This window comes from Hippoglossus hippoglossus, chromosome 2 (assembly GCF_009819705.1).
Source record: "Hippoglossus hippoglossus isolate fHipHip1 chromosome 2, fHipHip1.pri, whole genome shotgun sequence".
NCBI lineage: Eukaryota > Metazoa > Chordata > Actinopteri > Pleuronectiformes > Pleuronectidae > Hippoglossus > Hippoglossus hippoglossus.
Window position 1 is genome coordinate 6,790,674 of NC_047152.1, and position 27,700 is coordinate 6,818,373.

The 27,700-nt window shown below is 45.1% G+C and overlaps 2 protein-coding genes across 4 annotated transcripts; one reads left to right on the forward strand and one right to left on the reverse strand.

The window, feature by feature from the left end:
• Positions 1 to 1,238: 1,238 nt before the first annotated feature.
• On the reverse strand, positions 1,239 to 21,049 carry LOC117775622 (neuronal membrane glycoprotein M6-b-like). The gene is made up of 7 exons (XM_034608953.1): positions 20,851 to 21,049; positions 7,091 to 7,277; positions 6,845 to 7,004; positions 6,178 to 6,346; positions 4,833 to 4,906; positions 4,676 to 4,741; positions 1,239 to 4,111 (listed from the first exon to the last, which is right to left on the reverse strand). The coding sequence occupies exons 1-7, from the start codon at positions 20,918 to 20,920 to the stop codon at positions 3,959 to 3,961; spliced, it is 879 nt and encodes a 292-aa protein (XP_034464844.1). The 5' UTR covers positions 20,921 to 21,049; the 3' UTR covers positions 1,239 to 3,958.
• Positions 16,786 to 26,909, forward strand: LOC117775575 (tubulin alpha-8 chain-like). Of its 3 annotated transcripts, none has more exons than XM_034608890.1 (4): positions 16,786 to 17,075; positions 25,150 to 25,372; positions 25,583 to 25,731; positions 25,823 to 26,909. In XM_034608890.1, the coding sequence occupies exons 2-4, from the start codon at positions 25,252 to 25,254 to the stop codon at positions 26,792 to 26,794; spliced, it is 1,242 nt and encodes a 413-aa protein (XP_034464781.1). In that variant the 5' UTR covers positions 16,786 to 17,075; positions 25,150 to 25,251; the 3' UTR covers positions 26,795 to 26,909. The 3 variants fall into 3 exon arrangements, with proteins under 3 accessions (XP_034464781.1, XP_034464790.1, XP_034464772.1); XM_034608899.1 differs by having other exon boundaries at positions 25,180 to 25,372; XM_034608881.1 differs by lacking the exon at positions 16,786 to 17,075 and adding an exon at positions 24,913 to 24,934.
• The last annotated feature ends 791 nt before the right edge of the window (positions 26,910 to 27,700 follow it).

Below are 27,700 nucleotides of genomic sequence, written 5' to 3' on the forward strand. Positions count from 1 at the left end.
CCGAAATACGAAGCGTGTGTGTTGACCCTGAAGTTACTGGGACGCTGTGGCCTCTCTGGTCTGTATGAGCATCATTCCTTTCAGGCACATGACTCCCAGTCAGTGGCCAAGAATGAAATAGAGGGAAAATACGTGATATCCTTTTTTGAAAACCCTCTTTGTCCCATTTATCAAAAGTCAGAGAGAGATATTCCCCCCGTTTGTGGTTTCATAGTCACACTGGTTCAGACAATATCTCCATTTCCAATTTTAATGTGTGAACTAAATGAACATTATTTGGTCACAAGTATTATATTTTCTTTCCTTTAAATGAATGTGGGTCAGACCCTGCGATGTGTGAGTGAAGACACCTGCAGGACTGTGGTTGTGAGTGCTGCTGTGGTTGTTCAGTTTCACAAACGTAATGTGCTCGAACCACATCCTGATTCCACGTCAGACCTCTGAAGAAATAAACTGACTGTGTCGTTTGACGGTTTCTACTGAGGTTTGAGGAATCAATCTCGTTTGAAGTGAGATGTGGTTTGTGTTGTCGAGGCAGCGCTCAGTAGGTCAGTTGTTCAACCACCATCCTGTTTGTTCAGATACATGCTGGCAACCTGAGGGGTTCAGGTTACTACAGTTGTAATTACAAATCTATCATTTCTTTATTGTTGTGGTTAAATTATTTTTATGGGTTACATGAATTAATTTAAGCACCTTGCTCAGATTTTATGGTTCCAGCATAAAAAATGCAAGAAGCTGCTGTTTTTCTTTTATAATAATTTAACATCTTGAGTTTTGGAATGTTGCTTGAATATAAAAAGCAAAATTCAGAGGTTCATCTTGGGTTTTATGGTTATTTTAACTCCCCAAAGGAGTTTTCATCTGCATTTGTTTTCCTCTTAGTTGTAGCAGGATTACGCAAAAAACTACTTAACGGATTAGCATGAAACTTGGTGGGAGGAGGAAATATGGGTCAGCAGAGAATGGTTATATTTCTGGTGTTGATCCAGGAATCTTTTTTCACTTTAACATTGCGAAAGTCTGTTTTTCCACATTCTTCTGTGAATTTTCTGAAGAATTAGGGCAGAAATCTTTATTAAAAAAACAAGGCATATGTAGAGCGGATGAGTTTTGAATCAAATAAAGTATTTACTGTATGGTAATAAATATTCCTTTCAACTAGATTAGAAGTTGATTTTAAATTCTTGGATCACTTCAAAGACCCGAACTCAAGAAAGAGGCAGGAGACGACGGTGTCACGATAATAAAAAATATCGGTTTTACTAGAGAAGGTTACAAAAATCATCACTATATAGGAGTCATATAACTATTTCCAACTTAAAAAATAAAACCAATAATGAAAACACCTACAGGGGACTACAATGCCATCAAAGTACAATGGAGTTTTCTTTAGAAAAGAGTGGGTGGAGAAGGGGACGGGGGAGGAGGAGGAGGAGGAGGAGGAGGAGGGGGTCAAACACCGCCTACCATAGTTGTCAGAACAATTGACTACACATCACCTGAAAAACTGCAAAGACACAGTCATGTCTCCTTCATGCAAACAACAAGGAAACAACAACACCCTGACACGCATCGTCTTATAGGAAATTGAAGTTTGCCTTTACATCAACCTGGCGGCAAAGCACGTATATTTATCAAACATAACACACATGGCAATATAGTCCTTTTTTATACAGAATAGACAGCTGCACACATGGACGATACCGACATGCTTCATCCCATCAAAGTTAAGAAATGTGTCTTCTTCAGTGTTTTTTTTACGGGTGAACTAACCGGTGACGTTCCGTTTGGAATATCGTTTATGATTATCAAACCATATTTGATTATAAAATCAACGTATGAAAATTCCTGACTTTGTTTTATGCAGAGTGTAAACATCCAAACCAGTCTCTGTGGCTCATATGAGAAGCATGACGTCGAAAAGCAAAAAGGAAAGAATAAAAAGAAAGTGACGTGTTTTTCCAACTCGAAAAAAATAAGCACGGACGAGTTCCATGAAAATCATTGTTACAGAATCACAAGCTGCCTAAAACTGATCAAACGATAAAAATCAATTCCCATTTTTTTTTCTAAAATCATTTTAAAATGTACACGTCACAAGCACCTCAATCCATCATATCATGACTGCACTGTTTCCCTCTCACGACATATCATTGAAGATGTTACATTACAATTATTATATCAAATGCAGAACTAGTATTTGAGTGCTAAACACATATCTCAAAGGGTACATTTACATATATTTGTGGAAAAATAATAATAATAATAATAGAAGAGCATGGCAAAATCACTGATTGTGTTCTCCTCCTTCTGGGAGACGTGTAAATCCGGATTTTTTTTTCGTGATTAGGCTATTTACAGGTGAACTTCATTCACAAAAGGAGAAGTTTTACAAAATTAGGGAATCATATTGAATGTATAATTCACACAGGACAGCGAATCAATCCAGCAAAGATAAGTGTTTGGAAAAGAACGCAACGGGCTAATATCTGATTTGGTTTGATACCTGAGGTGTGTGTGTGTGTGTGTGTGTGTGTGTGTGTGTCTTTTTTTACGGAAAAACAAGTCGGAAAAGAGTTATTTTTCATTTTTGCTGCCGCTGGTGATAAGTGTAGCAAAAGTTTTAAAAAAGAATGGGGAAATAATGTTGTTTTCTTGCAAAGATTTAGATGAGAAGATTGATATTACATCAAACATCATGATGAAAACATCAAAGAACATCAAAGAACATCAATTACTAATTTAATAACATTAGTAATAAAGTAGTTTTTTTTTATTCAAGTGAAATTCAAACTACAAGCTGTGGTTGCATGTAAGTTTATAGCATAGCCATTAGCTAGTTTGCTGCACGTGCCAAGAAATACTCTGGCCTATAATCCTCTGTAAACCATAACTTGTTGTTTTTACACTTAAGCTTTTGTGTAAAATATACAAAGAATATATAATGTGTTCATTTGTGAGTTTTAGAAATGTAGGCAGGTGGATTTTGGACCCTCGGACCTTCAGCTAGTTGTCTCGTGTTTGAAGCTTAACATACACATATGAGAGAGAGGTATCAATGTTCTCATCTAAAAACTTTCACAAAACCTTTCCTTGTAAAAAAAAAAGTGAGCTACACCTCTGGTCTCCGGTTGATTGATGTAAATGTACATGATTAGAGTTTTTTAGGTACTTCTATGAGCGAGGGGGTGGGGGGGCCTGGGGTGCTTTGTGTTTTTAAGGGATTTTTCACGCTCCTCGTTTTTTTTTGTCTCTTAAATAGTGCAACACGTATCAAGCATTAGAAATAGAAAGTTAAAGATGGAGAAGAAAAGTAAAGGAGAGAAAAACCTATGAGCGCAAAAACGTAAAAGAAGAAAAAAAGGTCATCATAGTACCTGGCATACTTTTCAGAGTATTAAAAAAAACTACAACATTCATACACATTCGCACAATATATTCATATTCATATATATATGCATATAAAACACCAAAAAAAATGGAGGAAGTTGGTCGCTGCCTGGCTTCTCTGTGGCCGAAGCAGACAGTGAACAATGTTTTTTTTTTAGGCTGTGTCGAGAGGCTGTGCTGGCTCAGGGCGCGAGGCCGTCACAGCCGGGCCATGTTCACGAGCCGCCGCCCAAAAGCACGGGGGGGGAGGAGACGCTTCTGAACCGATGTACTGTACCTGAGCCCGACCCCGGCGGGCGAGCGCTCCCGTTCGGAAACATCTGCCTCCATCTGGGCCTGCCGCTTCTCCCGATCCTCTATTCTCTTCCCCTCCGCTGCGGGTACGCTCCCACAGCTCTCAATAAACATCGTGGAGGGGAAGAGGATGGAGCATCATCAGGCTGGGGGACTATCAAACAGGACCGAGGTGGTTTGTTTTAACAGACGGAGGGGTGGTGGGTGTTGTGGGGTGAGGGTTGAGGTGTGGAGGGGAGATGGGTGGCGGCGGGAGAGCAGCCTCTCATCCTTATGAGTAGGAGGAGGAGTTCTGGCCCTCCTTGGAGCGCGCCTCGGCCTCCAGGTCCTGGTCGTCCTTGGTCTTGATGTCCTGGTACTCGTGCGTGGACACAGCGCTCTTCAGATAGGCCCAGTTGGCCGCCAAGATCATCAGGTAGTGGATCTGAAGAGAAACAGGAGGGTTATTTCATCTTCTTCAGGCACAGGGAACTTTGATGCTGCTTCCTAATTCCATATATGGACTAATTGTCAGAATCACGGCGCCAAATCTTTTCTGTGATATATTGATGACGCCTTCACGAATACAGAACAAACCAGAGCAGTTCATCTTCCGCCTCTCGTGGATACTGATGCTCTTTCGCTCAGTTGCTTCTCTCTCTCTCTCGCTCTCTACTATTCTCCATCCACCGCCCACAGTAAGTTGGCTGTAAAAACACTTTCAGGACTTTGACCCAACACAACATCTGGAGAGGTGCTTCTCGCTGTTTTTAGTATCTCCCATTTATCCGAGCACGTAACAAAAAGTCCGCCTCCACAGCCGAGTGAAACACTGACCCTGCGTGAGCACACCCGCTCACTCTGAGGCTGCAGGGTAGGATCTCAACCCGTTGGACGACACACTGGCAAACGTGAGAGGCGGAGTTGCTATGGCAACAGATGCACGCGCCATGGCAACTTGCATATTTCTGACTAGCGCTTTATCAGCGGGGATCAGGGGGGAGCTTACCAGTGCGATGACGGTGGCTCCGGCGCCGGCTAGAGCGACGATGTAGAGGTGGTAAGACAGGTAGAACTGTGGATGGAGAGAGAAACGAGTGAGGGAAGGAACGGAAAGATGGAAAAAAAGACGAGACAAGAGAGGAAGAGGGTCAGTGTCCTCTCACCTCACTCGTGTTACAGATTTCTCCGAGCGTGGCTCCACAAGCTTTTCCCGGAGTGGCGTTCCAGGGAATAATACCTGCGGGATCAGAAAGATGAAACGTGAAACACACACGGAGACAAGAAGCTTTTTTATTTTTTCCTCCCCCGACCGTATGATTCAAGGCATTATGAATTAGGCTTGGATAAAGATTAAAGGAAACAGGGCTGCCGCTGTCCGAGCCTCTGAGCCTCTCCCACAGGGGGGAAAATGTGGGTCGTGAGTTTGTATCACTTCTTTATCCAGGCAGGGTTTTTTTTTATCCATTCTTCTCATCAAAATTTACTTTTTTACAGAATTCTTTCCCCCCAAAAAAGTGATTAAAAATGATTCACACGATGAATCAGCTTGCTGCAGAGAAGAATTCGACGTCTGCCAGTAATTGGGGTTAATATTTCATGCAGAGCAGCAGTTCGACTGCCAATGAAGCATATGTGATCCTCGTCCTGCTCTGTACAGGCCAGCTGTCTTTCAAATGTGGGTCACATACTGTACATTAGGCCATCGAACACATAAGCAGATATGCAAACACAGGAGAGTGTTACTGTGCCGTTATACTGAGGGAAGGTGGATTTTCATAGAGGCCCAATCGGGCTCTCGATGATCTAAATGTTATTTGTGATCTCTTTCTGTGCAGAGACATTTAGAGTCGCTGGAATTGAACATGTGACGTTTACGTGGAGAAAAAGCAGAGCACGGCCCTTTGAATCATTTGTAAAATGCTTGGTTTAGTAATCTGCGATCCTGCAGGTGAGTCTGGGCTGCAAGTTTTATTATGTGCAAATGTTTCTGAGCTCACTTTGCTTGATCAGGAGGAATTTCTCCTAAACTTTACAGGCACGTTGCACAGCGTGCGATCCGAGCCTGGCTGCTTAGGCTGCGAATCAGAATGCAGCAGGGAGATGCAACGTGTGTAAGGACTTTATTACTTTTCACAGAATGTTCCAGATTGTGTTTCTGGAACACATTTAACCGACTACTCCAATAATCATGTTAAAAACTGTTTTGTTAGCACCATAGCAGCCTTGTCAGTGTGCAATAGACTCGGTATGTTCACCGTATCTTTTTAGATTCTATCTGGAGGGTCCTGTTTTCTGTTTGGTTACTTGTCTGTCAAAAAAACTTGAATGTTACAGAATAGACAAAGCAGAAAAGATGTGCCTTCATGTTGACGTAAAAGAAAGCTTCAGTTACATTTCAAAATATATATCTACCAATATATCAGTGTCAGATCTTAGCAGTGGTTTCAGTTGTTGTAAAAGCATGTTCCATTACTACGTGGTTAGATGGTTGTGTGTGGGACGACTAACCATACTGCCTGACGTCCACACAGATGGAGTCGGGCACGGTGATGTTGGCGTCAGGAGACCTCATGGCGGCGCAGGTGCTCCACATGTTGAAGAAGAGGAAGACGGGGATCGCCGTGAAGCCGAAGATGGCGAGGAAGGCCAGAAAGAGGATGTAGGTCAGGAACATGAACTGGAGGAAGGAGAAAGTTTCAGCCGCGTTAAAAAAAAAAGTGAGTTAATATTATTCTTCCACATTCACAGTCCATGTTTAAGCGAATGTTACTGGACATCTGCAGCAATTGGAGTAATCAGGCTGGAAAGGACAAACTGTGTCAGGGCTCCCCTCAAGGCTCGAGTGTTTGCGTCTTGCTTGTGTGTGTGTTTGTGTGTGTGTGTGTGTGTGTGTGTGTGTGTGTGTGTGTGTGTGCATAAACATGTGGAGGTGTGCGGTTGTGCCTCCAACATGACCCTTGTCCCGGCTTGTTAAGCATAATGACTCACTGTTTCCATTTTTCTGAGCCTGTAAACACTAATTTAAGAAATAAATAAATAAACGTTAAAGTAATTAAATGTCATTTGGAGGCTTTAATTTGGAGAGAACGGGGTCAGTGCGTGTTTGATGTGCAGCAGCTGCTCGTGTGTGTCTGTGTGTGTGTGTGTGTGTGTGTGTGTGTGTGTGGTGACATACGAAGGCGGTGATACAGCGTCCGCAGGCGGTGGTCTTGAAGTCGCTCTGCAGCTCCTTCTTGATGGCGCTGGTGGTGTAAAACCCCTCGGCCAGCAGGAGGATGGCGTAGACGAAGAAGAAGGAGGCGACGCCGTAGATGATGTACTGAAAGATTTGGATCCTGGATCCACAAGAAAGAGACGAGAACATTAAAACCAAAAAGCAGTGAGACACATTTTAGATGTTTGAGGCTCGCTGGGGACTTACACCAGGGTGAGGGTGGCGTGGTCGGTGGTCACCGTGGAGAAGTTGTTCTCCAGCATGGTCAGGGTGCCGGTCAGCGCCACGTGGCCGCAGCCGCAGAACAGGGCCACGCCTGAGAAGCACAGGATGGTGGCCACGAGGGAGGCGTAGGGCACCCCGCCAAGACACTTGATGCAGCACTCGAAGCATCCTGCAGGGGGAGACAGAGAGGGGAGGATTACTTCACAAAGAGGAGACGTTCCTGTTGCATTAAAAGAAGTTGGACCCTACAGCGAAAAAAGCTTTAAGGAGCATTCAAGAAGAAACAATCCAGGTCAGATGTGAAAGCGAACAAATGGCTAAAGGCCCGACTCAAAGAAAATGTGAGTGCAGGGCCGCTGCAACGTGACTCCTCACAGACTCGCTCTGCTGATGACACAGGGCGCAACACGGCAGACTGTGGTCCGCTGCTGTTTGATTATCACTCGTGTGCAGCAGTCTGCAAGATTCATGATCAGACTGTGGAGGCATGCGTGTCACGCTCGTCTCCCCGAGTCTAAAGAAGAGGAACAACAGTCCTCCTGTCGGGCGTGTCGAGCGGCTCATCGCAGCATCTTTCACAGTTAGTGCTCGTCGGCTTTGAGCTCAGCTGGGAGTGCTGAATATTACATGTGAGCTGTGCAGCGTGCACGCTTAAAAACTGTTTGTCTTTTAAGAACAACTTCAAAAAGTTTTTTCTTCCTTACGACCAGACTGCATAAATAAGTCATGATCTCATCCTAAATAAATCATTTCAAAATAAATGACTGCAGCTATTTTCTAGGGCGCCGGAGGGATGATGTTAAAGTGGCACTTGCTAGGAGTTGAACCCCTAAAATACTGACGGTTGTTTTCTGTAGGATGTTGGAATAAGCTTCATTTATTTGTGCGTTTAAAATCATCATTCCCATCTCCCAAATGAGGACGAACGATAAATGATTCCTCGTGCTGGGGCGCTCTGTGCACAGCGAAGACGATGAATTAGTAAATTTGTTTTCCATTAACCGCGGCAGCATGTGAAGCTCCCCCCATGTGAGTAAAGGGCTTCAGATATGCAGGTACAGAAACGCACCGTGCTTCCTCCTCATCACAGAGGATCGAGAAGAACTAACACATTGAATCCAGCACAAGAGTTGCGTCTTATATAATGCCCGTTAAAAATAGCTCCTCTGGCAAAGCAGGAAGTTAGTCCCGAAAAAAAAAAAGAAGAAAGAATGAACTGTCTTGTGTGTGCCACTTTGCTGTTTCCATGACAACCTGCTCCAATTGGCAACTCCGAGGCATCATCATTATTTCATGTTCAGAAGTTTGTTGAATCGAGACGCTTCTATTTGTAAAAGCCCCGAAAACACGATTGACCACTTTATATCGCGCTGAGATATCGAGCGCACGCGCAGCAGCTCTGTACGGATGACGTAACCTAACATACAACTCGGTGCCAGTGATGGTCGTTCATGATGTGCACCGTATATGACAGGTGATCCAGTGAAGACATGAGATTTAGTAACGCTCACACAGGCTGGAGTGAAGTCAGCGGTTGTCAACGTCAAACCTCGATTGATGGAGTCTGACGGCTGACGACGGGAGCTGATGGCCTTCCATGAAAAACCATTAAACCACACACACACAATTGTGTTGCAGGAGAACATCCTCACCAAAATACTGAGAAACTCATTTTATTTTGAAATTGAAACCCTCTTCTCCTCTACGTCCTCCCAGTCGTTATTGAATCGACTGTTCAGGTAGTGTTACAACCCCTGTGGACACTTGTTATTGACGTTTCTGAGGCTCCACGTGCCGGCCCCATATTGAAAACCCCCCTGTGCTCCACGTCTGAGCGAATACAAAGCCACAAATCTGAGAAGCGACCGCTCCCCCTCCAAAGTGTTTGGCCGCTGATGAGTACTCTCCGGTTGCGTAACGCAGCGGAGCCTCGTTGCATAATAGATCCAAATCCTATTAATGTTAATGAAGGAAGCGGGCTGATGGAGAGAGGTGGAGCTGATAAGGCTGGATGGCTCTGGGAAAATCCTGAGCTGAGGAACAGGCCTCGGGAGGAAAGGGAAGGGAAGGAATGGACTCACGGGTCGATGCGATGATGACAAGGGAGGCTGTTTAAAAGCCGCTCGACACTGACACTCCATCCTGCTATTAAAGGTCAATCCCAACAGGTAATTTAGGAGGTTTGTCTTCCTGTCGTCTTTTATTTAAAGAGGAGAACAAAACCTGCCGCTGAGAATCACAGTGTTTGACTGTGCCTCTTGTGAAGGAGCCTTGAGGCCATGAGGCAGGTACTCTACCTCCGTCTTCTCCCTGGCCCCATGCAGCTTCAGGGATGAATTCATAGATTCCTTTCAAAACACAGAGCGGGGCCCTCATCCGGTCCGCCTGTAGCTATGACGGCTGTTTGTCAGCCTCCGTTTTAAAGTGTGCTAATGGGAACCAGACGGGCCGGAGTGGTCAGCCACTGCTGGCCCTAATGGAAATCAATGGGCTATTCATTGAAGTAGAATTTAGGTGACACACCGAGGCCGACCCATTGCTCTGGTTTTATACCTCGCTGCATCTCGCTTCCTCCGCTTCTGCCTCCTCTTCTTCTCTGCTCTTAGTTTGAAATATGGCAACGTGCCCCGCCGCAGTCAGAGCGAGCCGGCTGGAGTTAATCGCTGAGACAATACGTTAAGCCCCTGTTAGAATTCTCCATCGTATATCATCTCGACAATCTCCTGAGCGAGGACGATGCATCAGTTTTTCTGGGGACGTTTCACACACTGTCTCTTAAAGTGAAAAGGCTGCTGCTGCCTGCTGGATGGAAACTCGCAATTAGGATTTCAATTTGTGGCCGTGGGCGACAGTTGAGCAAAAAGAGTGATAATAGATTATTTTTCAACCTGCAAAGACAAAAGGATGGAGTGACAGAAAAAGCAAAGCGTGAGGAGTGTGAGAACGGAAAAGCAGGGCTGAACGGAGAGGAAGGCCGAGCGAGGGCTTGATAGGGGGCGAGCATAGGAACAAAGGGAAGAGGAAAAAGACGAGAAGAAGGTGAAGAAAGAGGCATGGCGAGCGAGCGAGCGAGGAATAAAGAAAGAGGAGAGAAAAGAGCGAGAGCGAGCGCGCGATGAGAGAAAGTGTAAGCGAAAATCAGCTCTTGGCCCCAGGGCCGGCAAATAGCAGTTGCCATAGCAACATGTTACCCACGACCCAGTTCAGCGGTAGCGTAGTCCTTCGCCGCCGCTTCACTCTCCTCCCTCACACACACAGACACACACCGATGAAGCAACCTCAATCAGAACCCAACGATTTTGCGCGAAATTTTAACAATGGCCCAAAATATTAGCAAATAAAACAAACAGAAACACAACATGGATGTAAAAGATAATAAAGCGTTGACAAGAAAATCGAAGGAGGGAGATGTAAAGCTGCTCCATCCACATTTACGCTCTGGATTTCTAGGATGTGGGTCAAACTGAGATCGTATTATTTTGAAGTGAAAGGGAGACAGATGCAGGAAAAGAGGAGGTTTTCTCTGATTGTTGCTAAGATACACATCCGGCAGATATGAAGCAACGTTATCACACATTCAGGTCCTGAATTCACTTTTCTTTAAGCTTCAAGTTTGGTCTCCACCCTGAGGGAAATAAACATGGCTGCCAAATGCTCCAGTTTGCTTATATACAAGCTGATTCTAGACGTTTTAGGTTTAAATCAAGTTGTCATTGTCATTATGCAGCATTTACACAAGATTACACAACTGTCCGGAAGGAGATAATCCACACAATACAAAACCGTCAACTGTAATTTTTTTGTCTTTCATGGCATTCATGGTTCGAGCCGTTTCATTGGCCGAGACAGTGTTTCGGGCTCTTTGATTGGACGAACGAGGGCGTGGCGCAGCGTAGACACAGGACCTGTCACTGGTGGCTGACGTCTTTTGTCCGTCACGCTCTGCTTCCTGTCAATCACCCGACGCCCACGGCTTGAAGTGAGGGGCGTTGGCCGCAGAATAATCCCCCTGATGCCTGTCGCCTCACACGCGTCACTGTCACATTGAACTTGTAGCATTTAAAACAATCACAAAACCACTGAGGTTAATATCATCCGTGTTTTCCTTGAGCTGCAGCGTTCATCCGTCATCTCGACTATTAAACTGAATTCATGCGTTTCTCCAGCAGAATTGATTTCTCTCTCTCTGCCCATAAAGCAGATTTAAATATAAATTGCGAGCCGAGCACAGAGAGAGATTATACGGCGACTGTCCTGATAGTTGATGATTTGCTATAAACTGTACAACTCAGTGGCCCAGCGTGATTATCGCCAACTGTTAGGACGCACAGTGCATCTGCCAGGAATAACGGCATTAAAGCTTTGTGAATATTTCAGCGGCCGGTCTGGTGCCTGCCTGCGGCTGTACTCCAATTTAGAAGTGCTGTATTCATTATGGGGCATTTTCCCCCCTCACAGTGCATTACGGGTTGATTGCCCAAGAGTTGAGGAGTGCTTCAAAGAGAGAGAGAGAGGGGGGGGGGGAGAGAGAGGAAAGGTGAGGTAGAGTAAAGGAGGAAGAGATGGGAGGATGCATCTCTCCTCTGGTAGAGATGAAAAAGAGAGTCCCATCTGTTTGATGGCAGCAGACGTCTCACACACACACACACACACACACACACACACAAAACAACTCGTAACCTCATAACTTCAGCTTGGGTGATTTCCATCTTTTCACTCGAGCCGAAGGATAAAAAAAACTCCTCGGAGCTTTGATGAAAGCTTTTGATGAAGCACTGAAGCTGCACCGTCATAAAGAGAAAAGCAAGACGGTGCAACATTAAAGAATCATTCTGGTTTGTCACAACCTTATTTTGTACTTTTGTCGACCACCAGGGGGCTGAATAAAAGATATGGAAGGAAACACGAGCACTTCAGTGATCAGAAAAATCAAGAAAAAAGTCAGAATGACATGACAGCTCCCCAGAGGTGGAGACAATATTTTCGGGATGTATGTTATAACAACCAGTCATGATTGACAGCTGCGCACGCATCGGAGGGACCTCCATATGTCAAAAGCACAAGATGGCGGCACCCTAATCCAAAGTTGTACTTCCCGTTCTGAGAGCGCTTTAGAACATCCATTTAGTTCAATTTCCTGTTAGAGAAAATCACCTTAACCCCTGTGGTCCCATGCTTAACCCTGAAGCACATTCATCCAACACGAGGCAAACGTGAGTAATCGGCTTGACTGTGGCGTTGAACAAGAGGAGGCAATATGCCCGGCGCCAGGTAAGAGGATGATGCCAGCGGCCGTCACCGTCCCCGACCGGAACCATTTTTTTCCCCCCTATTTTTCCCACGGTGCATAACTGACCCTAATCTTCTGTTTGTGAGAAGCCCTTGGCTGGTTGTGCAGCATTATGAATGCCACAAGGTCAGCATCTGGCTCGGCGTAATTGAGCGTGACGGACCGTACAGCTGTTAAATCCCGTTATCAGCGCTCCGCCAGGTGATCAATACTTTTATCCCGCTGATCTGACGGATGTTGGTTAACTCTATATTTGTGTGTGTGTGTGTCTGTGGTCAAACTGGGTCAAACTCTGGCAGCTGGGTGAGGGACAGCGAGCGCACCCAGCCATGTTGGATGCACAAAGTAAATAAACACAAACAAATACGCAGATGGGCCGAGGAGCACACGCTGAAACCTCTGCATGAAACCACATTCAAATTCACTAGATCCAGAGTTTTATTTTGAGTTGCACCAAGTCCCCTAAACATGTCTCTATTTTGAAAAACGCCCCAAAAAACTCACTATATATTCATTTCCTCTTTCCAGAAATGGGCTTGTTTCCTCTAATTAAAAAGTGTCTGCAGGTTCCAGTGAGAGTGAAAACTGTCTAAGTGGCGTCCTCTCGTCTCAGGTCGTCTCAGGTCGTCTCAGGCGAAGAAGCAGGAACCACCTGTCCTGAGATGCTCAGCCGAGCGGAGTGAACGCTATTAGTTTGAGTCTTGTTCAACCAAGACTCAAACTCCCCCGTGGCCAGGCGTGCCGTGCCATGCAGCTGTATGGCTCAGCTGTTACGCAACTGACTTGGCTAATGTCACTTTCCCTGAGATGTCAAAGAAGTCAGCGGCCCTCCCCTGGCCCCTTCGCCTCCGCTCCAACCCCCCTCCCCCTGATGTGATTATTAAGATTCACTTTCCAGCAGCCTCAGGGGGTCGATTAACATCGTGTGTGTGTGGTTGGCACAAGGTTCCCAACTGAGCATGGGCTCACAAAGATGAGATCCTGCAGAGAGTCTCTTTCTTTAAAGGCTGATTTCAGTTACCTCCGACCAAGGAGGGAACATCTACGTGTGTTTGTTAGTTTGCAGGAAGACGCAAAAACTACGAGATGCATTTCCATGAAACCTAGTGGAAGCACGCGGTCTGGGTCAGGAAAGATTTTATGAAAACTGTGGAGAAACTCAGATCTGAGAGCAGCACAATCATCACAAGTGTTTTAAAGTGGGCTCGAAACAGACCCTAAACGGAGAGACACTGGACGGGGCACAGGTTGCTCGGGTGCGGTGCGGTCGTTTGTCAATGTCAGCCGTGTCCGTGATGAGCGCTAATCGGCATCAGGCTCTTTATGGGCCGTGGATGAGAGGAGCAGATTGGGCATCAGTGGGCGATGGAACAAGGCCAGAGGAGGTTGGCATCAGTCAGGAACAAGACACGCTGCGCCAACCTGCCGCTGCTATTCATATACCCGCCGCAGACCGGGGTTCAAACATAGACGCGGTGTTGGAGGGACGATGAGATCAAGATTTCTGATTGTTTTCTGAACCGTTTAGAGCTGAAATAATCATTTCTTTATAAGTTCATCTCAATAAATAGTCTATTAAACTTCTGCTCATTTTCATCACCACCATTTTGCATCATCATTGTTTTAGTCGCACAAAAGCAGTTTTCTTATCGACAACATTGCTTTAAATTGCGTGTACTTTTTTCGTTAGCGTAGCAGTGACCGAGGCTCATGGGTACTGTAGTCTTTCGATCTGGATTCTCAGTTTACGACCACTCTAAGGAGTAAATCAATAGATTAAATCAATTATCAGAGTAGCAGTGGATTGATTAATACTCATGCTAAGTACCGTTTGTCTTGTGATCATAGAAGCGTAAAGAAAGTTTATTTAAATATAAATGTGACCACATTGTGGCTGACGACGAGCGCAGCGGTAGACCACACACATAAGATAAAGCACTGACACACACATTCTCCTCAACCACCCCTGGTCACTGACACGTAAACAACACACACAAACACACACACACATCCAGATGGAGGCTGACAGCATGCTTTGGGCAAACGGCTTCAAATGAGGAACACATGAGCCTCTCCCTGTGTGACGGCTCTCACATGCTCCCGCAACCTCACACACCTCCGGGCCGAAGGGTGTGTGTGTGAGGGTGTGTGTGTGTTTGTGTGTGTGTGTGTGTGTGTGTTTGGGAAAAGATATAAGCAGGGGAACCTAAAAAAAAAAAGGGAGAGGGACACATCCAAGGGGATTGTGGGAGTTTAATAAAAATAATTCAGGGAATTTGGACATGAGAAGATGTCGGAGCACGCATGGACAGAATCATGAGCTTAATTGATTTTAATGAGGAGTCTCTCGTCTTAGGGGATTTTATTTTTATCTCTTGCATGCGAATGAATGCAAAGAAAACCCCCGTCAAGTTTCACTTCAATTTTTTTGACCCAGACTCTATGTTTTATCTTGGATTAATCATGTGACTGTAACAGGCAGTAAACAACCAGCAGCTTTGTATTTCTCAATACTGTCAGTCAAGCTCTGATTAAAGTGTAGTGTTTGTGGTTTGGTCACCTGCCTGTGAAGATTAAAGCCAAACTCAACCAGGGGAGGAAAACATCACAGGCTGCAGTGCACACAAACAGTTCTCAAGAAAAATCACCTAAAGCAGTTGACACAACAGAATCCTCAGTGACACATCCCACCTGCTTCACACCCGTTCAGGACGTCAGGACGTGTCAGGTTCAGATCCCCTGTGCAGGAAAGAGCTGCTATAAAACAAAATCTTTTATCCCCGTTATGCAGCTCAATAGAGCTCAACAGCGCAGGTCCACAAGCAACAGATTAACTTTCTGAATAGAGAGTTTGATTTTGATCAGCCATAACATTTTAACCATCCGAGGAAGATTATATTTTGTAGTAATGTATTGTATCTTGTGTATTATATGTTTACCATACACCAATGACAGATGAAATTCCATTAATGCCTGCATAACTGTGTGCAGACATGTACGAGTGTGCTTGAGACGGAAAGGCAGTTTGTTCAAATCAGCCACAGTTGGCTTTTACTCGTGTGGTAGAATCGATGAACTGCAGAGGAATTCAGGTCCTGGACGATGTTTTAACCTTCAAATATTTACAGTATGATCCATAACGTGCTGTTGCTTTTTGTATTTTCAGTTTTTCTATTCTTTTATTTTCATATTTTAAGCCTGTTCAGCTCTTTAAACATGCTTTATATAAACTTTGACTAACTTGTCATATACATGAGGCTCTTTGGGCGGCTTCAGATTCCTCAAAATCACTTTTTATAATGAGACAACACATCACATGAGGTAACAAGCACTTTGGGTTTTTTTATACGGACGTGTAAAGTGTGTGTCGTCTAAGTGATGAATTACCCACTTTCCGCCCTACATTTTTATTCTGGGCCCACACGAACCTAATAATCACTTTACTTTACTTTCGGAGTTTGGAGTAGATGCTTCTTAGGATTTGTGTGTGTGTGCTTTGCAGGTTATTATACTTGATATTTCCCGTTCAGCGATGATAGAGGTCAAATGAGGGATTCAGTGTCTCTGTCACCTTTTCTGCAGCAGCTATGATCCATGAAGGATAATAATGTTTTACACAATATGAAACGTGATGCTTGATTTACTGTAAAGGGAGCAGAGATATTTATACGCAACAAAAAGCAAATGTCAGCACAAGCAGAGACACCGGCTCCTCTTCGGTCACCGCGAACCAACTGGAGTGAATCAAACGGGGGTTGACCTTTAGATTCCCACTGCTGATTTCTGATTTACTCAAATGACCCCCCACCTGTGTGCCTTTCATCCTTACGTAGTATTTATTGGAGGTTTTCGGGAGGCAACTTTAGGGATGCAACAAATATTTACTTCATTATCAGCTGATTATTTGCTCCACTTTTAATTCGGTTTCTGTATAAAAAGTCAGGATATATTGAAATCAAATGTCATAGGGGCACATAATCACATTTGAGAAGCTTTTTACTTCAAACAGCGATTGATCTAATTCATTATCAACTCATTACCTAATGCAGTAGCTCCCGCTCTTGGAAAATACCAAATAAATCTACTTGCAACCTTTTGGCGAGAGGACGTCTGCTGTGTGCAGTTCAAAAGTAAATTCTCATTTCCTCTTTGGTTGGTTGGGTGCAGATCACTTTATTCAACATTTCCATCGTTTTCCCAGAGAACAATTCATGGATCTCATGTTTTAGACAAAAAGTTTATTATTTATTCACTGTGATCCATTGGGGGTGTCAGAAGATTGGGCGCCACTGGATAAGTCGCTTAACCAACCAATAATCTCAGTTCTGAGTCAGTCAGAATTTAGAAATTAACTCTAGTAAGATGTGATGAGAGAGTTTCTTTAAATGTTTGTTTCCAGCTCTACCTCCTTTCAATCTGCTTCTGAAAACCTCTCTCCTGCAAAATCCTTGGCTCGGGTCAAACGTCACAGATTTTAACTGGAGGGTGGTGGTGGTGGTGGTGGGGGCCACAGATGAAACACTGATTAAGAGGAACTCTCTTTGTGCTTCAGACGCTGCAGCAGCTCTACCCTGCCATGCAGAAAATTCAACAAAACCTGCACCCCTCCAGACGGTGATGTAATCTCCTACGGTTCTGAACTGAACATCATCGCAGCTGAGGACGGAGGAGCGTTATGTAAGAGTTTTCACACACACACACACACACACACACACACACACACACACACACACACGCAGAGAAGAAGAGGAAGGTGTGTGTGAGCATTTAAAACAAAGGGGACGACAGACAGACGTCGATGGTCCACTCCAAAGCCGCTTTCGGGAGCCACATGAAAGGTTCAAATAAAAGCGTCTCATGGGAGCCTCTCTTTCTCTAATCAAACTGTCTCGTACTAATGGAATCAGATTTAATTGTGCCTCAGAGAGCGTCGTTGATGTCTCGTTATCCGCGTCCTGAGCACGGCGTTCTACCTCGACAGAGATGCAGATGAAAGATTATAGGAAGCAATCAAGCAAAAAAGATCAATCCATTCCATATACCCACCAACAACAACAGCAGCAGCAGCATCAGCAGCATCAGCAGCAGCAGCAGCAGCCGCTCCCACGGATTATAAACATGCCCGTGTTCTGTGTTCATTTTCCAGTTTGTAATTACTCTCAGCTCAGTGTCATGCAGAGACGCCGCAGAAAGACACGACGGCGGCGCAATCAAGAACACGGACTGTTTACCATAATTAAGGCGGCTAATGCAGTCACAGCCATTCAGCGAGCTCTAAACCGCAAAAACTGTGATGGAGACAAATGGTCAAATAAAAGCCACATATGGTCCAAAGTCATAAGTGTGGAGCTAATTCTTATTCATTTAAAACACATAATTCGTTTTAAAATAGAAGCATCTTCTGATTATTGTTTTTTAAAGAAGCAAGATGCAACATGTTAACTATCCCTGTTTTAAGCTTTAAGGAGAACTTAACTAACTAACTAATAAACTAACTAACTAACGAACGAATTAACTTCTAACGTGTGAAACTACTCTTTTAAGGTGGAATAAAGGAAATACTACTGTTTTTAGTTTTTTTTATATATCGGATAATACTTAATGTTTAAGACAATGAAGAAACAGTTTTCATTGTTTGCATGAATTTGAATTTGCTCATTATATGATATTGGCTCCAAAGGATGAGCAGTATAGATGATGGATGGATGGAATTATGATATTTGGTTATTGAACACAAACTATATAATTTTGAACTTTATTTCTGTCTGTTCCTGTAATATCATAACATGATATTTTACTTTAGTAAAACTAGTAACTTTAGTTTCCTGACGATTTCCTGTCGGATCATTTTATACAAAGAACAAATCATTTATCCTGAAATATTTGACCCAAAACTATGTATTGTCCATGAAACCTGCTGCTGTCAGTGTTATATGATAAAACATTGGATTACTGTTCATCCTGTTGGGTGCAATGCATAATGCCCTCCGTTTTACACTATTTATTAGACTGGATAAAGCTTTGGATAAAAGCATCAGCTAAATGAAATGCAATGTAACTGTAATGTGTCTATGTAGTTGTCTGTGAGTGATGTTACACACTGTTCACTGGCATTGACTTGAACTGAATCTCATCAATAACTAATGGTGTAGGAAAATGGAAACTCTTCCGCTCTTAAATTAAGATGTATAGACGGTTCTTAAGTGAATTCCCAACTTCCTGAATCCGGAACATGTGGCGATGGGGCTGAAGAGGCAGCGCTGGCTTGAACGCTCCGGCACAAGCTCCTTACACGACAGCCCTCGCCTCTTTGCCCCCATCACTGTAAATCTCCAGCGTCTTGATGGATGCTATAAGCTTATGGTCACAATCCAGATGTCAAAGGCACACACACACACACACACACACACACACACACACACACACACACAAGTGATTACACTGACAAACAGGCCGTCCTCCAATCCAGTCTATTTCGGTCCAGTATATACCCTGGTGTGGGCGGAAATCGGTTGTGCAACATCACACCTGGAGCACAGGAGAGGTTGAACTGGGTGAGTGGGATAAATTTGTCCGCTGCCATGTAAAATGGCGATTAAGGAAATCAGAGGGTTAATTGCTAAGTATAAATATGGCCGCTCTGCTGCTCAACTATCCTCCAGGTCCACTCACAGGCAGCTAAAGTTGCATGTGGGCTCTCATTGGGCACTGGCCTGTGCGTGTAGCAGCACGCCTCAACAGAGGATGATGTAATGTCTTTTCTCTTTTCCCCGTTGAGGGACGATTGTGATTCTGCACCTCGGTGACCCTCAACTCCAGCTGCAGGGACAACAAGTGGCGTTGTGACGCACAGATGTTGAGAAAGTCGCAAAGATCTGACTAGAAAATAAAACGTGCAGAAGTTTCAGACACAGCAGCCTCTCATCCACCAGTTGCAAAGATATGAGTGGAACAAAAATCTGCTTCCAGATTGGCACTGAAGGTGAAAATCGGATTGTTTGCCTCCAGATGTTTTACATTTGAAGACGTCAGACCCAACCCCCTTCATTTTAACACACTGGCACACATGAAACTGAAGGGTGGTGTGGTGTGGTGTGTGTGTGTGTGTGTGTGTGTGTGTGTGTGTGTGTGTGTGTGTGTGTGTGTGTGTGTGTGTGTGTGTGTGTGTGTGTGTGTGTGTGTGTGTGTGTGTGAGAGAGTGTGTGTAAATCCCCCCAGGTCCATGCACTCTTACTCGGTGTCATGCGCTCCAACAGCCAAGAGGCCAAAGAGGCATCATGCCACATCAGCTGCAACCCTCCTCCTCACTGATATACTTCTAAATATAAGAGATAAGACCCCTTGAATTATCATTATGCTTAGTTTTTTCCCCCATTTTTCATTTTTTCCATCACACCCATGCAAAATCTTCACGATTTAACGTGTAATTATCTAATTTGTTCAATAAGCAACATGGAGGTGTCATCCAGGAGCTCCTCCTGAGGGATGCACTGATAACAAACCACAGTCTCTTCCACTCTGTATGGAGGAAGGGTCCTCCAACGCACAAAGACACGCCCACACGCACACACACGCACACACACACACACACACACTGAGGATGAGCAACAGCAACAGTTTGGTGCAGATTTGGACTAAATCCGCAAATTTGAGGCTGATCCGTGGTGCGCACCTAAAACACCATTGCTTATTTCGCGTGCACATTTCTAAAGACACCAGCATCTGTGCGTGTTTTCTGTGCATTCGATCACCTCAGTGAGCATAAAGAGATGATAAGGCTGGTATGTGTGCACACAGGCTCTGAGCGTGTCTGTGAGTGATGGACACATCCATCCCTCTGCGTCAGGAGCGCGCCTCGTCGTCTCCTTTGCAGCCTCCTTCGTGTCTAATGAACCTCGTCACCGCGGTCACACACTAAAACACTCGGCTTCGTGTGTTGCAGCCGTCGATCCATCGCGCTTCTGACGGATCCGACGCCCAAGACCTCTGCGGCCGAACCGCCGATAGCGATCGAAGCGCGGCGGCGGCGGCGCCTCCACACCTGACGGACAACAATGGCACCGCGCACGGAGCGAAGCGCAGCGCGCAGCCGCTTCATTTACCAGCCGTGAAATACGCTCCCGATCGTGCAGCGATGCGAGGAAGCTAATTGTGCGTTATTACGCTTCATAAAAACCAGCACCGTGCACCCTCCACCACCCGCCCACCCTCTTCTTCACAAACTACAAATTGCGCTGGGATTTGCGCGAGTAATCTGCGCAGAGAATACACGCGCGTCGTTGCTTTTCACGAGTCGGTGAACGGACGAGGTGAGAGGCTGCCGGGGAGAAAGGCACCGCTATTGTGTCGCGCACAAGCGGGGAGCCATTGCAAGTAGGTTAAACCGCTCAGGCTGGCGCAGACGCAAATGTCTCCAAATGGTGGGGGGGAAACCACACAAAGCTGCGCGTACCTTTGCTCTCCTGTCCCTCCTCCGGGGTCTCCTCCGCGTTGGACTCCATGGCCGGCTTTGTCCCATCCATGATTTTAGAGGAATATAGTCTCCTTGTGCCTCTCGTACCTTCAGTGTGATGATGGTGGAGCTTCTCCTGGTGACTTGATGCTCTACCTCCCTCTCTCTCTCTCTCTCTCTCTCTCTCTCTCCCTCCCTCTCTCTCTCTCTCTCTCTCTCTCTCTCTCTCTCTCTCTCTCTCTCTCATGCACACCCTCCCTCCCTCCCTCTCTCTCTCTCTCTCTCTCTCTCTCTCTCTCTCTCTCTCATGCACACCCTCCCTCTCCCTCCCTCCCCCCCACCCCTCTCTCTCTCCCTGCTGAAGCTTAGCACTGCCTCTCTCTGTATATTAACAATCCAGTTTCAAGATGCAAAGGTCCTGTCAGATTGGATTTATTTCTCACATGCGGATTAGCCGCCCCCCAAATGATGCCTGATAACACTTCCCAGTCCCTAAAATCACTCTGAACTGTGCAGGGGGAAGACTGTGCTCATGGTGTAACACACTTCTCCTGATCACATGGGATTGTCTTCACAGCCCATCCTTCCATTGCTCACTTAAAATCCCACTCTTTCCTGTGTGTGCGCTGCTTTTCTCTGTCCTGTGCCTCGGTGAAGCAGAGGAGGATATAAGGACAAAATGTGCAAGGGATGTAAATATGCAAACTCATGGGTAACCATGTATGCATGAACACACACACACACACACACACACACACACACACACACATACAACCGCGAACACTCGCCGCCCCCTCTCCATCTGGTGAGCCGAGAGAGAAACAGAAAGAGGAGGGAGAGGAAGAGAAGGGAAAGAAGAAGAAGAAGAAGATGTGGTGTGGTATCAGAGAGTGGAAGTGTGTCGTGGGAAAGTGACGCCAGGAACTGACTGTGGTTTCCTTTCAATCTGATGAGGACAAATAAGTCAAAGCTCCAGTATAGTTGATTTAACACTTAAAGTGTGGTAGTGGTGATGTTTGACGATGAGGTGGTCCGCAAACAAGATGTTAGTCCCACTGGGAAAATGGTCATGTGTCTATTTGTTGGTTGTGTGGTTTCCTTGGTTGTGGTTCTTCTGACCATTGAGTGAGAGGCGTTTGACCAATCAGAGCGTCTCAACACCTAAACAGCCACGTGCCAGGCTTTATTTTAGAGGCCACCCTTTGTTTGCCTCCGAGGATGCTGATTGGCCCGAGCCCAGGATCCAGCAATCCAATGAGAAGTCAACTGAGGTGACACCCTGAGGCCCTGAAAAAAGGTTCAAAGTAGGGGTGTGGTGTGTTTATCCAGAGACGGGTGGTGTGTGTGTGTGTGTGTGTGTGTGTGTGTGTGTGTGTGTGTGTGTGTGTGTGTGTGTGTGTGGGGGGGGGGGGGGGGTGTTCCATAATTCACCCCGTTTTCTAATAATAAACACATCCTCAAACAATGGGACGCCATCTGCCCCGAATCCTCTTAAATAAGGTTTTAAATCAGGCCCACGTGGCCTTGTTTCAGACAAAGCTCAGGCCGCAGAAGAGTAGGGACCCCCCCCCCCCCCCCCCCAACCACACAGATACACACACAGACACTGCAGACAAAGGTGACCCCCCCCCCCAAAACCCCTGATGTTTCATCCGACAACAACAAAACATCAGACGCCAGAGCAGCCAACCTGACATATATGACATTTAGTGGATCCATTCACCCCCGAGGGCTGAAATTAACACCCGCTCCACACCATATGCTGCTGAAGCAACGAGAGGTCGTCCATCACTCTGACTTGAATGCCTCACTTATACAGAGCCATGAAGAAACCTGAGCATTAATTAATGACCCAAGTTTTAAAGCAGCACAAATTCGAATTCCTGCTCGCAATCCTGAGTAGAAACATGATCTCAAAGCTTTAGAGTATAGTATTAAAACAGCATGGAAAGGAAACGGGGCTGTGGAGTAAGTGTTTTTATTTGTCACATGATTGTTGGATGCATCCATTAGCTGTAGGGCTTCTTCTTTGAGGGTCGCGGTGGGCAAGGGTGCACCCTGGACAAGTCACCAGCCTATCACAGCGCTGACGGAGACAAACAATTCACTCTCACACCCACGGGGCAATTTAGATCCACCATTTATGTTTTTGGACTGTGGAAGGAAGTCACGTTAGTTGATTTCTGAAGACTGGACATTTTCCAGAAGGGCTGTATTTGAAAAGACAATTTGCTCTGGACATTTTCAACTTGGAAAGACAACGAGATTCAAGGGTTTTTGCAATAAAGGCCGACAGTCTGTGTCCAACTGAAACAAAACCAAAGTATTTATTAATGCACACACACATTCTGGAATTGATAAAGCCAATGGACACACAAAATATAAAACAAGGAACAAGAACATATTGCATCTGCTATGTAGTGTTTGTGTTACTATAATATAAACTATGTTTTGCTCCTGTGTATAAAGAAAGTACAATTACCTAATTCAGAATTGAAAAACCTTGTGCACTCACACACAACCTCTTTACATTGTCAGTTATCAGGCTTTGGGGGTGAGTTTCAAGCCCCATTTTTCTCCCAGAAGGCCCATAATCCCCTGCTGGGTCACACAGATTAAGGACTCGTCCAGAAGATGAGATACACTGCTCCCTGGCACTCCTCACCCTCACCCCTGGCACAAACACTCACACACACACACACACACACACACCATCACACACTGCTTGGTCTCTGGCCCAAACTAATGCTGCATTTCAGGGGGCGTCAGAAAGTCCCTTCAGAGATCAACGCAACAAAATGTGTCGAAGTTACAGTTTCAAATTATGATTTTTGTACCTCACATCTCAGACTCATCACAAACTGGCTATGTGTGTGTGTGTGTGTGTGTGCGTGTGCGTGTGTGGTCCTTAGAATATGCTCGTAATTTCACCAGTGCAAAGACATCACAGTGTTTGCCACACTGCTTAGTGAACAGCAAGAAACACCCAAAGGTTTTGGAAGGAGTTCGGGAGGAAAGTCACACCATAAAGTTTGGCTAATGGGGGCTGTGAGGTAATGAAAGGGGAAGTGCAGCAGGTGGGAGGTCAGAGCAAGTCAGCGAAAGCACTTATTCAAATCCATAGTTCTGATAAGTTGACTGAGGAAGGGCGAGGACGAGATCAGCTCATCCTGGAATTCTTGAGAGAAAGGAGGATACCAACAGTACAATGGACGCTCCATTGACTTTAGAAGAAATGAGGAGAGTGATAGAAAGATCTGGGCTAACATCTCCAGAGAAGGAATCAGTTGAAGGAATCATGCAATGCTAAAGCAGTTAGGTATGGCAGCATCACTGAAGCTGATAGGTTTGTATAATAATCTATGGGGAAGTGGGGAAGTTCCCAGTTGGTTGTAAAGAGGCTGTGATTGTTTTCCGATCAGGAAACCAGGGAAGGATCCATCAAATCCAATGAACTACTAAACATGATAGCGACAACACGTAGGACATATAATTGGATCAGAGACTTTATATTTGATAGGTTTATTCAAGTTACAGTTGGGACAGCTCTATCAGGAAGCTTTATGGTGGAAAATGGTGCACCTCAGGGCAGTGTCATTTGTCCAATATTGTTTCCTGTTATGATAAATGATTTAATATATGGTCCCCAGGTAGGGGATGAAAAAATAAAATATTTAAAAAGCAGGTGGATGCATGGGGTGGGAGGTGATCAAAGAATATGCAGTCTATGGTAAGTCTATTACCAAATACTTTATATACAGTCTATGGTAATAACAGTGACTTCAAATGGCTTGAAATACAAATGGAATGTAAAGGAGCGCCTTTGATCTAAGGAAAATAAAACCGAGGTCCCATAAACAGGTCCCAAAACAGTCCTCTTTACACCGACACCTATACGCCTATAAACTAAACTAAGAAGTATTTTAGTAGGCACTAACAGGCGATGCATTACACGTTGAGGAGACACAGCTATCAATTAGCAAACACAAGTAGAAGAAGAAGGATTTTTGATCAGAGGAACAATCAATTGGTTATACTTATACTTTGCTGAAACGTCGGAGGGAGCACAAATCTTCAAAGAATGGTGAGTATTTCTGTTAAACACGAGCTGATGTGTGATCTGTGTCAGTAAGTTCACTGCAGAGGAAGAAATGTGCAGTGCCCCCCCCCCCCCCCTTTGGTTGCCACTCACAAATAAACCATGTAAAAGAAAAGAAAGAATCATTTATCTGTATCAGAATTTGTCTAACGTGGATTAAACTGGTGTCTGACCTATGATCCCTTTTCTTATCTCTAAAGCGCGAGTGTATCTCCATTCATGTCGGCCAGGCCGGCTGCCAAATTGGAAATTCATGTTGGGAGCTCTACTGTTTGGAGCACGGCATCCAGCCGGACGGTCAGATGCTCGACAACACAATGGCTGGAGGTAGAAACAACTCCTTCAACACCTTCTTCAACGAGACTGGAGCCGGCAAACATATTCCCAGAACTATTTTTGTCGACCTGGAGCCAACAGTCATTGGTAAACAACTTTAATAAACAAAGGGGGATTTCTTAAATTTAAGCGTGACAAAGACGAGCATCAAACCAGAGGCATAAAACTTTTTCAAACTTTTTGAAAAATGCTGTCAATCAACGAATTACAATAATTAATCTGACTTTCTCTAAAAGATGACTGTTTAATATCTGATAACTGAACAAGACTGAAGTAGCTTTTCTCGTTGCTCCTCAGATGAAGTGCGAACTGGAATCTACCGGCAGCTCTACCACCCTAACCAGCTGATCACGGGTAAGGAGGATGCAGCCAACAACTACGCTCGTGGTCGCTACACTATTGGACAGGATGTCATCGAACAGGTTATGGATAGGACCCGTACGCTGGTAAGCTCATCTTCTCATGTGTTAGATGTGCAGATTTTCCACTTTGAGCCAAGCGACATCACGACGTTTTAACATCCATGTTTCCCTGCAGGCTGACCAGTGCACAGGGCTCCAGGGTTTCTTCATCTTCCGCTCCTTTGGAGGAGGAACTGGCTCAGGCTTCACCTCTCTGCTGATGGATCGTCTCTCTGAAGAGTACGGCAAAAGGTCCAAGCTGGAGTTTGCCGTCTATCCAGCTCCTCACCTGTCCACAGCTGTAGTGGAGCCCTACAACGCCATCCTGACCACCCACTCCACCCTGGAGCACTCCAGTTGCACCTTTCTGGTGGACAATGAGGCCATCTATGACATCTGCTGCAGGAACCTGGACATCGAGCGCCCCACCTACTCAACCCTCAACAGACTGATAGGACAGGTTGCCTCCTCCATGACCGCCTCCCTGCGCTTCGAAGGTGCCCTGAATGTCGACCTGATCGAGTTCCAGACCAACCTGGTGCCCTACCCTCGTATCCACTACCCTCTGGCCACCTATGCCCCACTTGTCTCTGCAGAGAAGGCCTATCATGAGCAGCTCTCTGTGGCTGACATCACAAATGCCTGCTTCATGCCAGCCAATCAGATGGTGAAATGCGACCCTCGTCACGGCAAGTACATGTCCTGCTGCCTCCTGTACCGTGGAGACGTGGTGCCTAAAGATGTCAACGCCGCCATCACCATCATCAAGACAAAGCGCACCGTCCAGTTTGTGGACTGGTGTCCCACAGGCTTCAAGGTGGGCATCAACTACCAGCCCCCCACTGTGGTTCCTGGTGGAGACCTGGCCAAGGTGCAAAGGGCCGTGTGCATGCTGAGCAACACCACCGCCATCGGCGAGGCCTGGGCTCGACTGGACCACAAGTTCGACCTCATGTACGCCAAGAGGGCCTTCGTCCACTGGTACGTTGGAGAGGGAATGGAGGAGGGAGAGTTCTCTGAGGCCAGAGAGGACATGGCCGCCCTGGAGAAGGATTACGAAGAGGTTGGAACCGACACCGTTGACGAGGAAAATGAAGAAGAGGAGTAGTAGATGACTTCCTGTTACTTGTTCTGTTTTTATGCCGACTCAAAGATTAACAGATTGATTAGAGTTCAGAGGTCCAAGGTCACTTGTTAAATATAAAAGTGATGTTCGTGCACTCATTCTTTGTCTTGTGGACCTGGAGTTCAGAGATCAGCAGGTGAATGAATCAGGGGACATTTGCACTCAGGGTTTTCATTCATCATTAACGATGTTGCATTGAGACTGTTTAAGATTTTTGTATGTTTTTTTATTGGGGAAATTTGAGTTTTTTTGTTGTAGCAGAAATTTTAAAAAGAAAATTGTTTTTCTTTGGCGCTCCCTAGCACTATTCTCAGACTGTGAACTCTGTGGGCCTGCAGCCACAACCATTGTCTCTCTCTTCTCCTGACAACAAATATAATAAAAAATATTGTCAGTTGTTGATAACACACATTGATACTTATATTTAAATATCCCACTGAATCATAATGCTAGTTGACATTATGATGTGTATGGACCTTTGCTGGAGTGATCAGTTGCAATCTCTCCTCTAAATGTCACTAAATCCTACAAATGGCAGCTTTTAAAGTTAAAGTTTAATGTCCAATTTGGCTAAACAGCAGTTTTTAACCCTGCTCGCAGCATGGCTCAGGAAAATGTTCATGGTCCCAAGAGGATGACATACCCATTAGCCTCAGCTGTTTGCTGTATTTAGTGCCCATTAGTAAATATTGAACATGATAAACACACTAACTCAACCCTGTCAGTAAACCATTAGCATTCTGAGTGTAATTTACCTCAGTAGTTTCCTTTGAATCAAAGCTTAAAACGCATTCTTTAATCTTTTTATGACTGTTTTTATCTGTTTGTATGATATTTATTATTATTATTATTAGTAGTAGTAGTAGTAGTATTAAGATTGTATAGATT

Coding starts and splice junctions, on each gene's coding strand:
- LOC117775622 (XM_034608953.1), bottom strand. CDS start 20,920: ATGGATGGGACAAAGCCGGCCATGGAGTCCAACGCGGAGGAGACCCCG. Junction 7,005..7,090: donor CACGCCACCCTCACCCTGGT/GTAAGTCCCCAG, acceptor TTGTGGATCCAG/GATCCAAATCTTTCAGTACA. Junction 4,907..6,177: donor TGTGGACGTCAGGCAGTATG/GTTAGTCGTCCC, acceptor CTGATCCCGCAG/GTATTATTCCCTGGAACGCC.
- LOC117775575 (XM_034608881.1), top strand. Junction 25,373..25,582: donor CCTGGAGCCAACAGTCATTG/GTAAACAACTTT, acceptor GTTGCTCCTCAG/ATGAAGTGCGAACTGGAATC. Junction 25,732..25,822: donor TGGATAGGACCCGTACGCTG/GTAAGCTCATCT, acceptor GTTTCCCTGCAG/GCTGACCAGTGCACAGGGCT.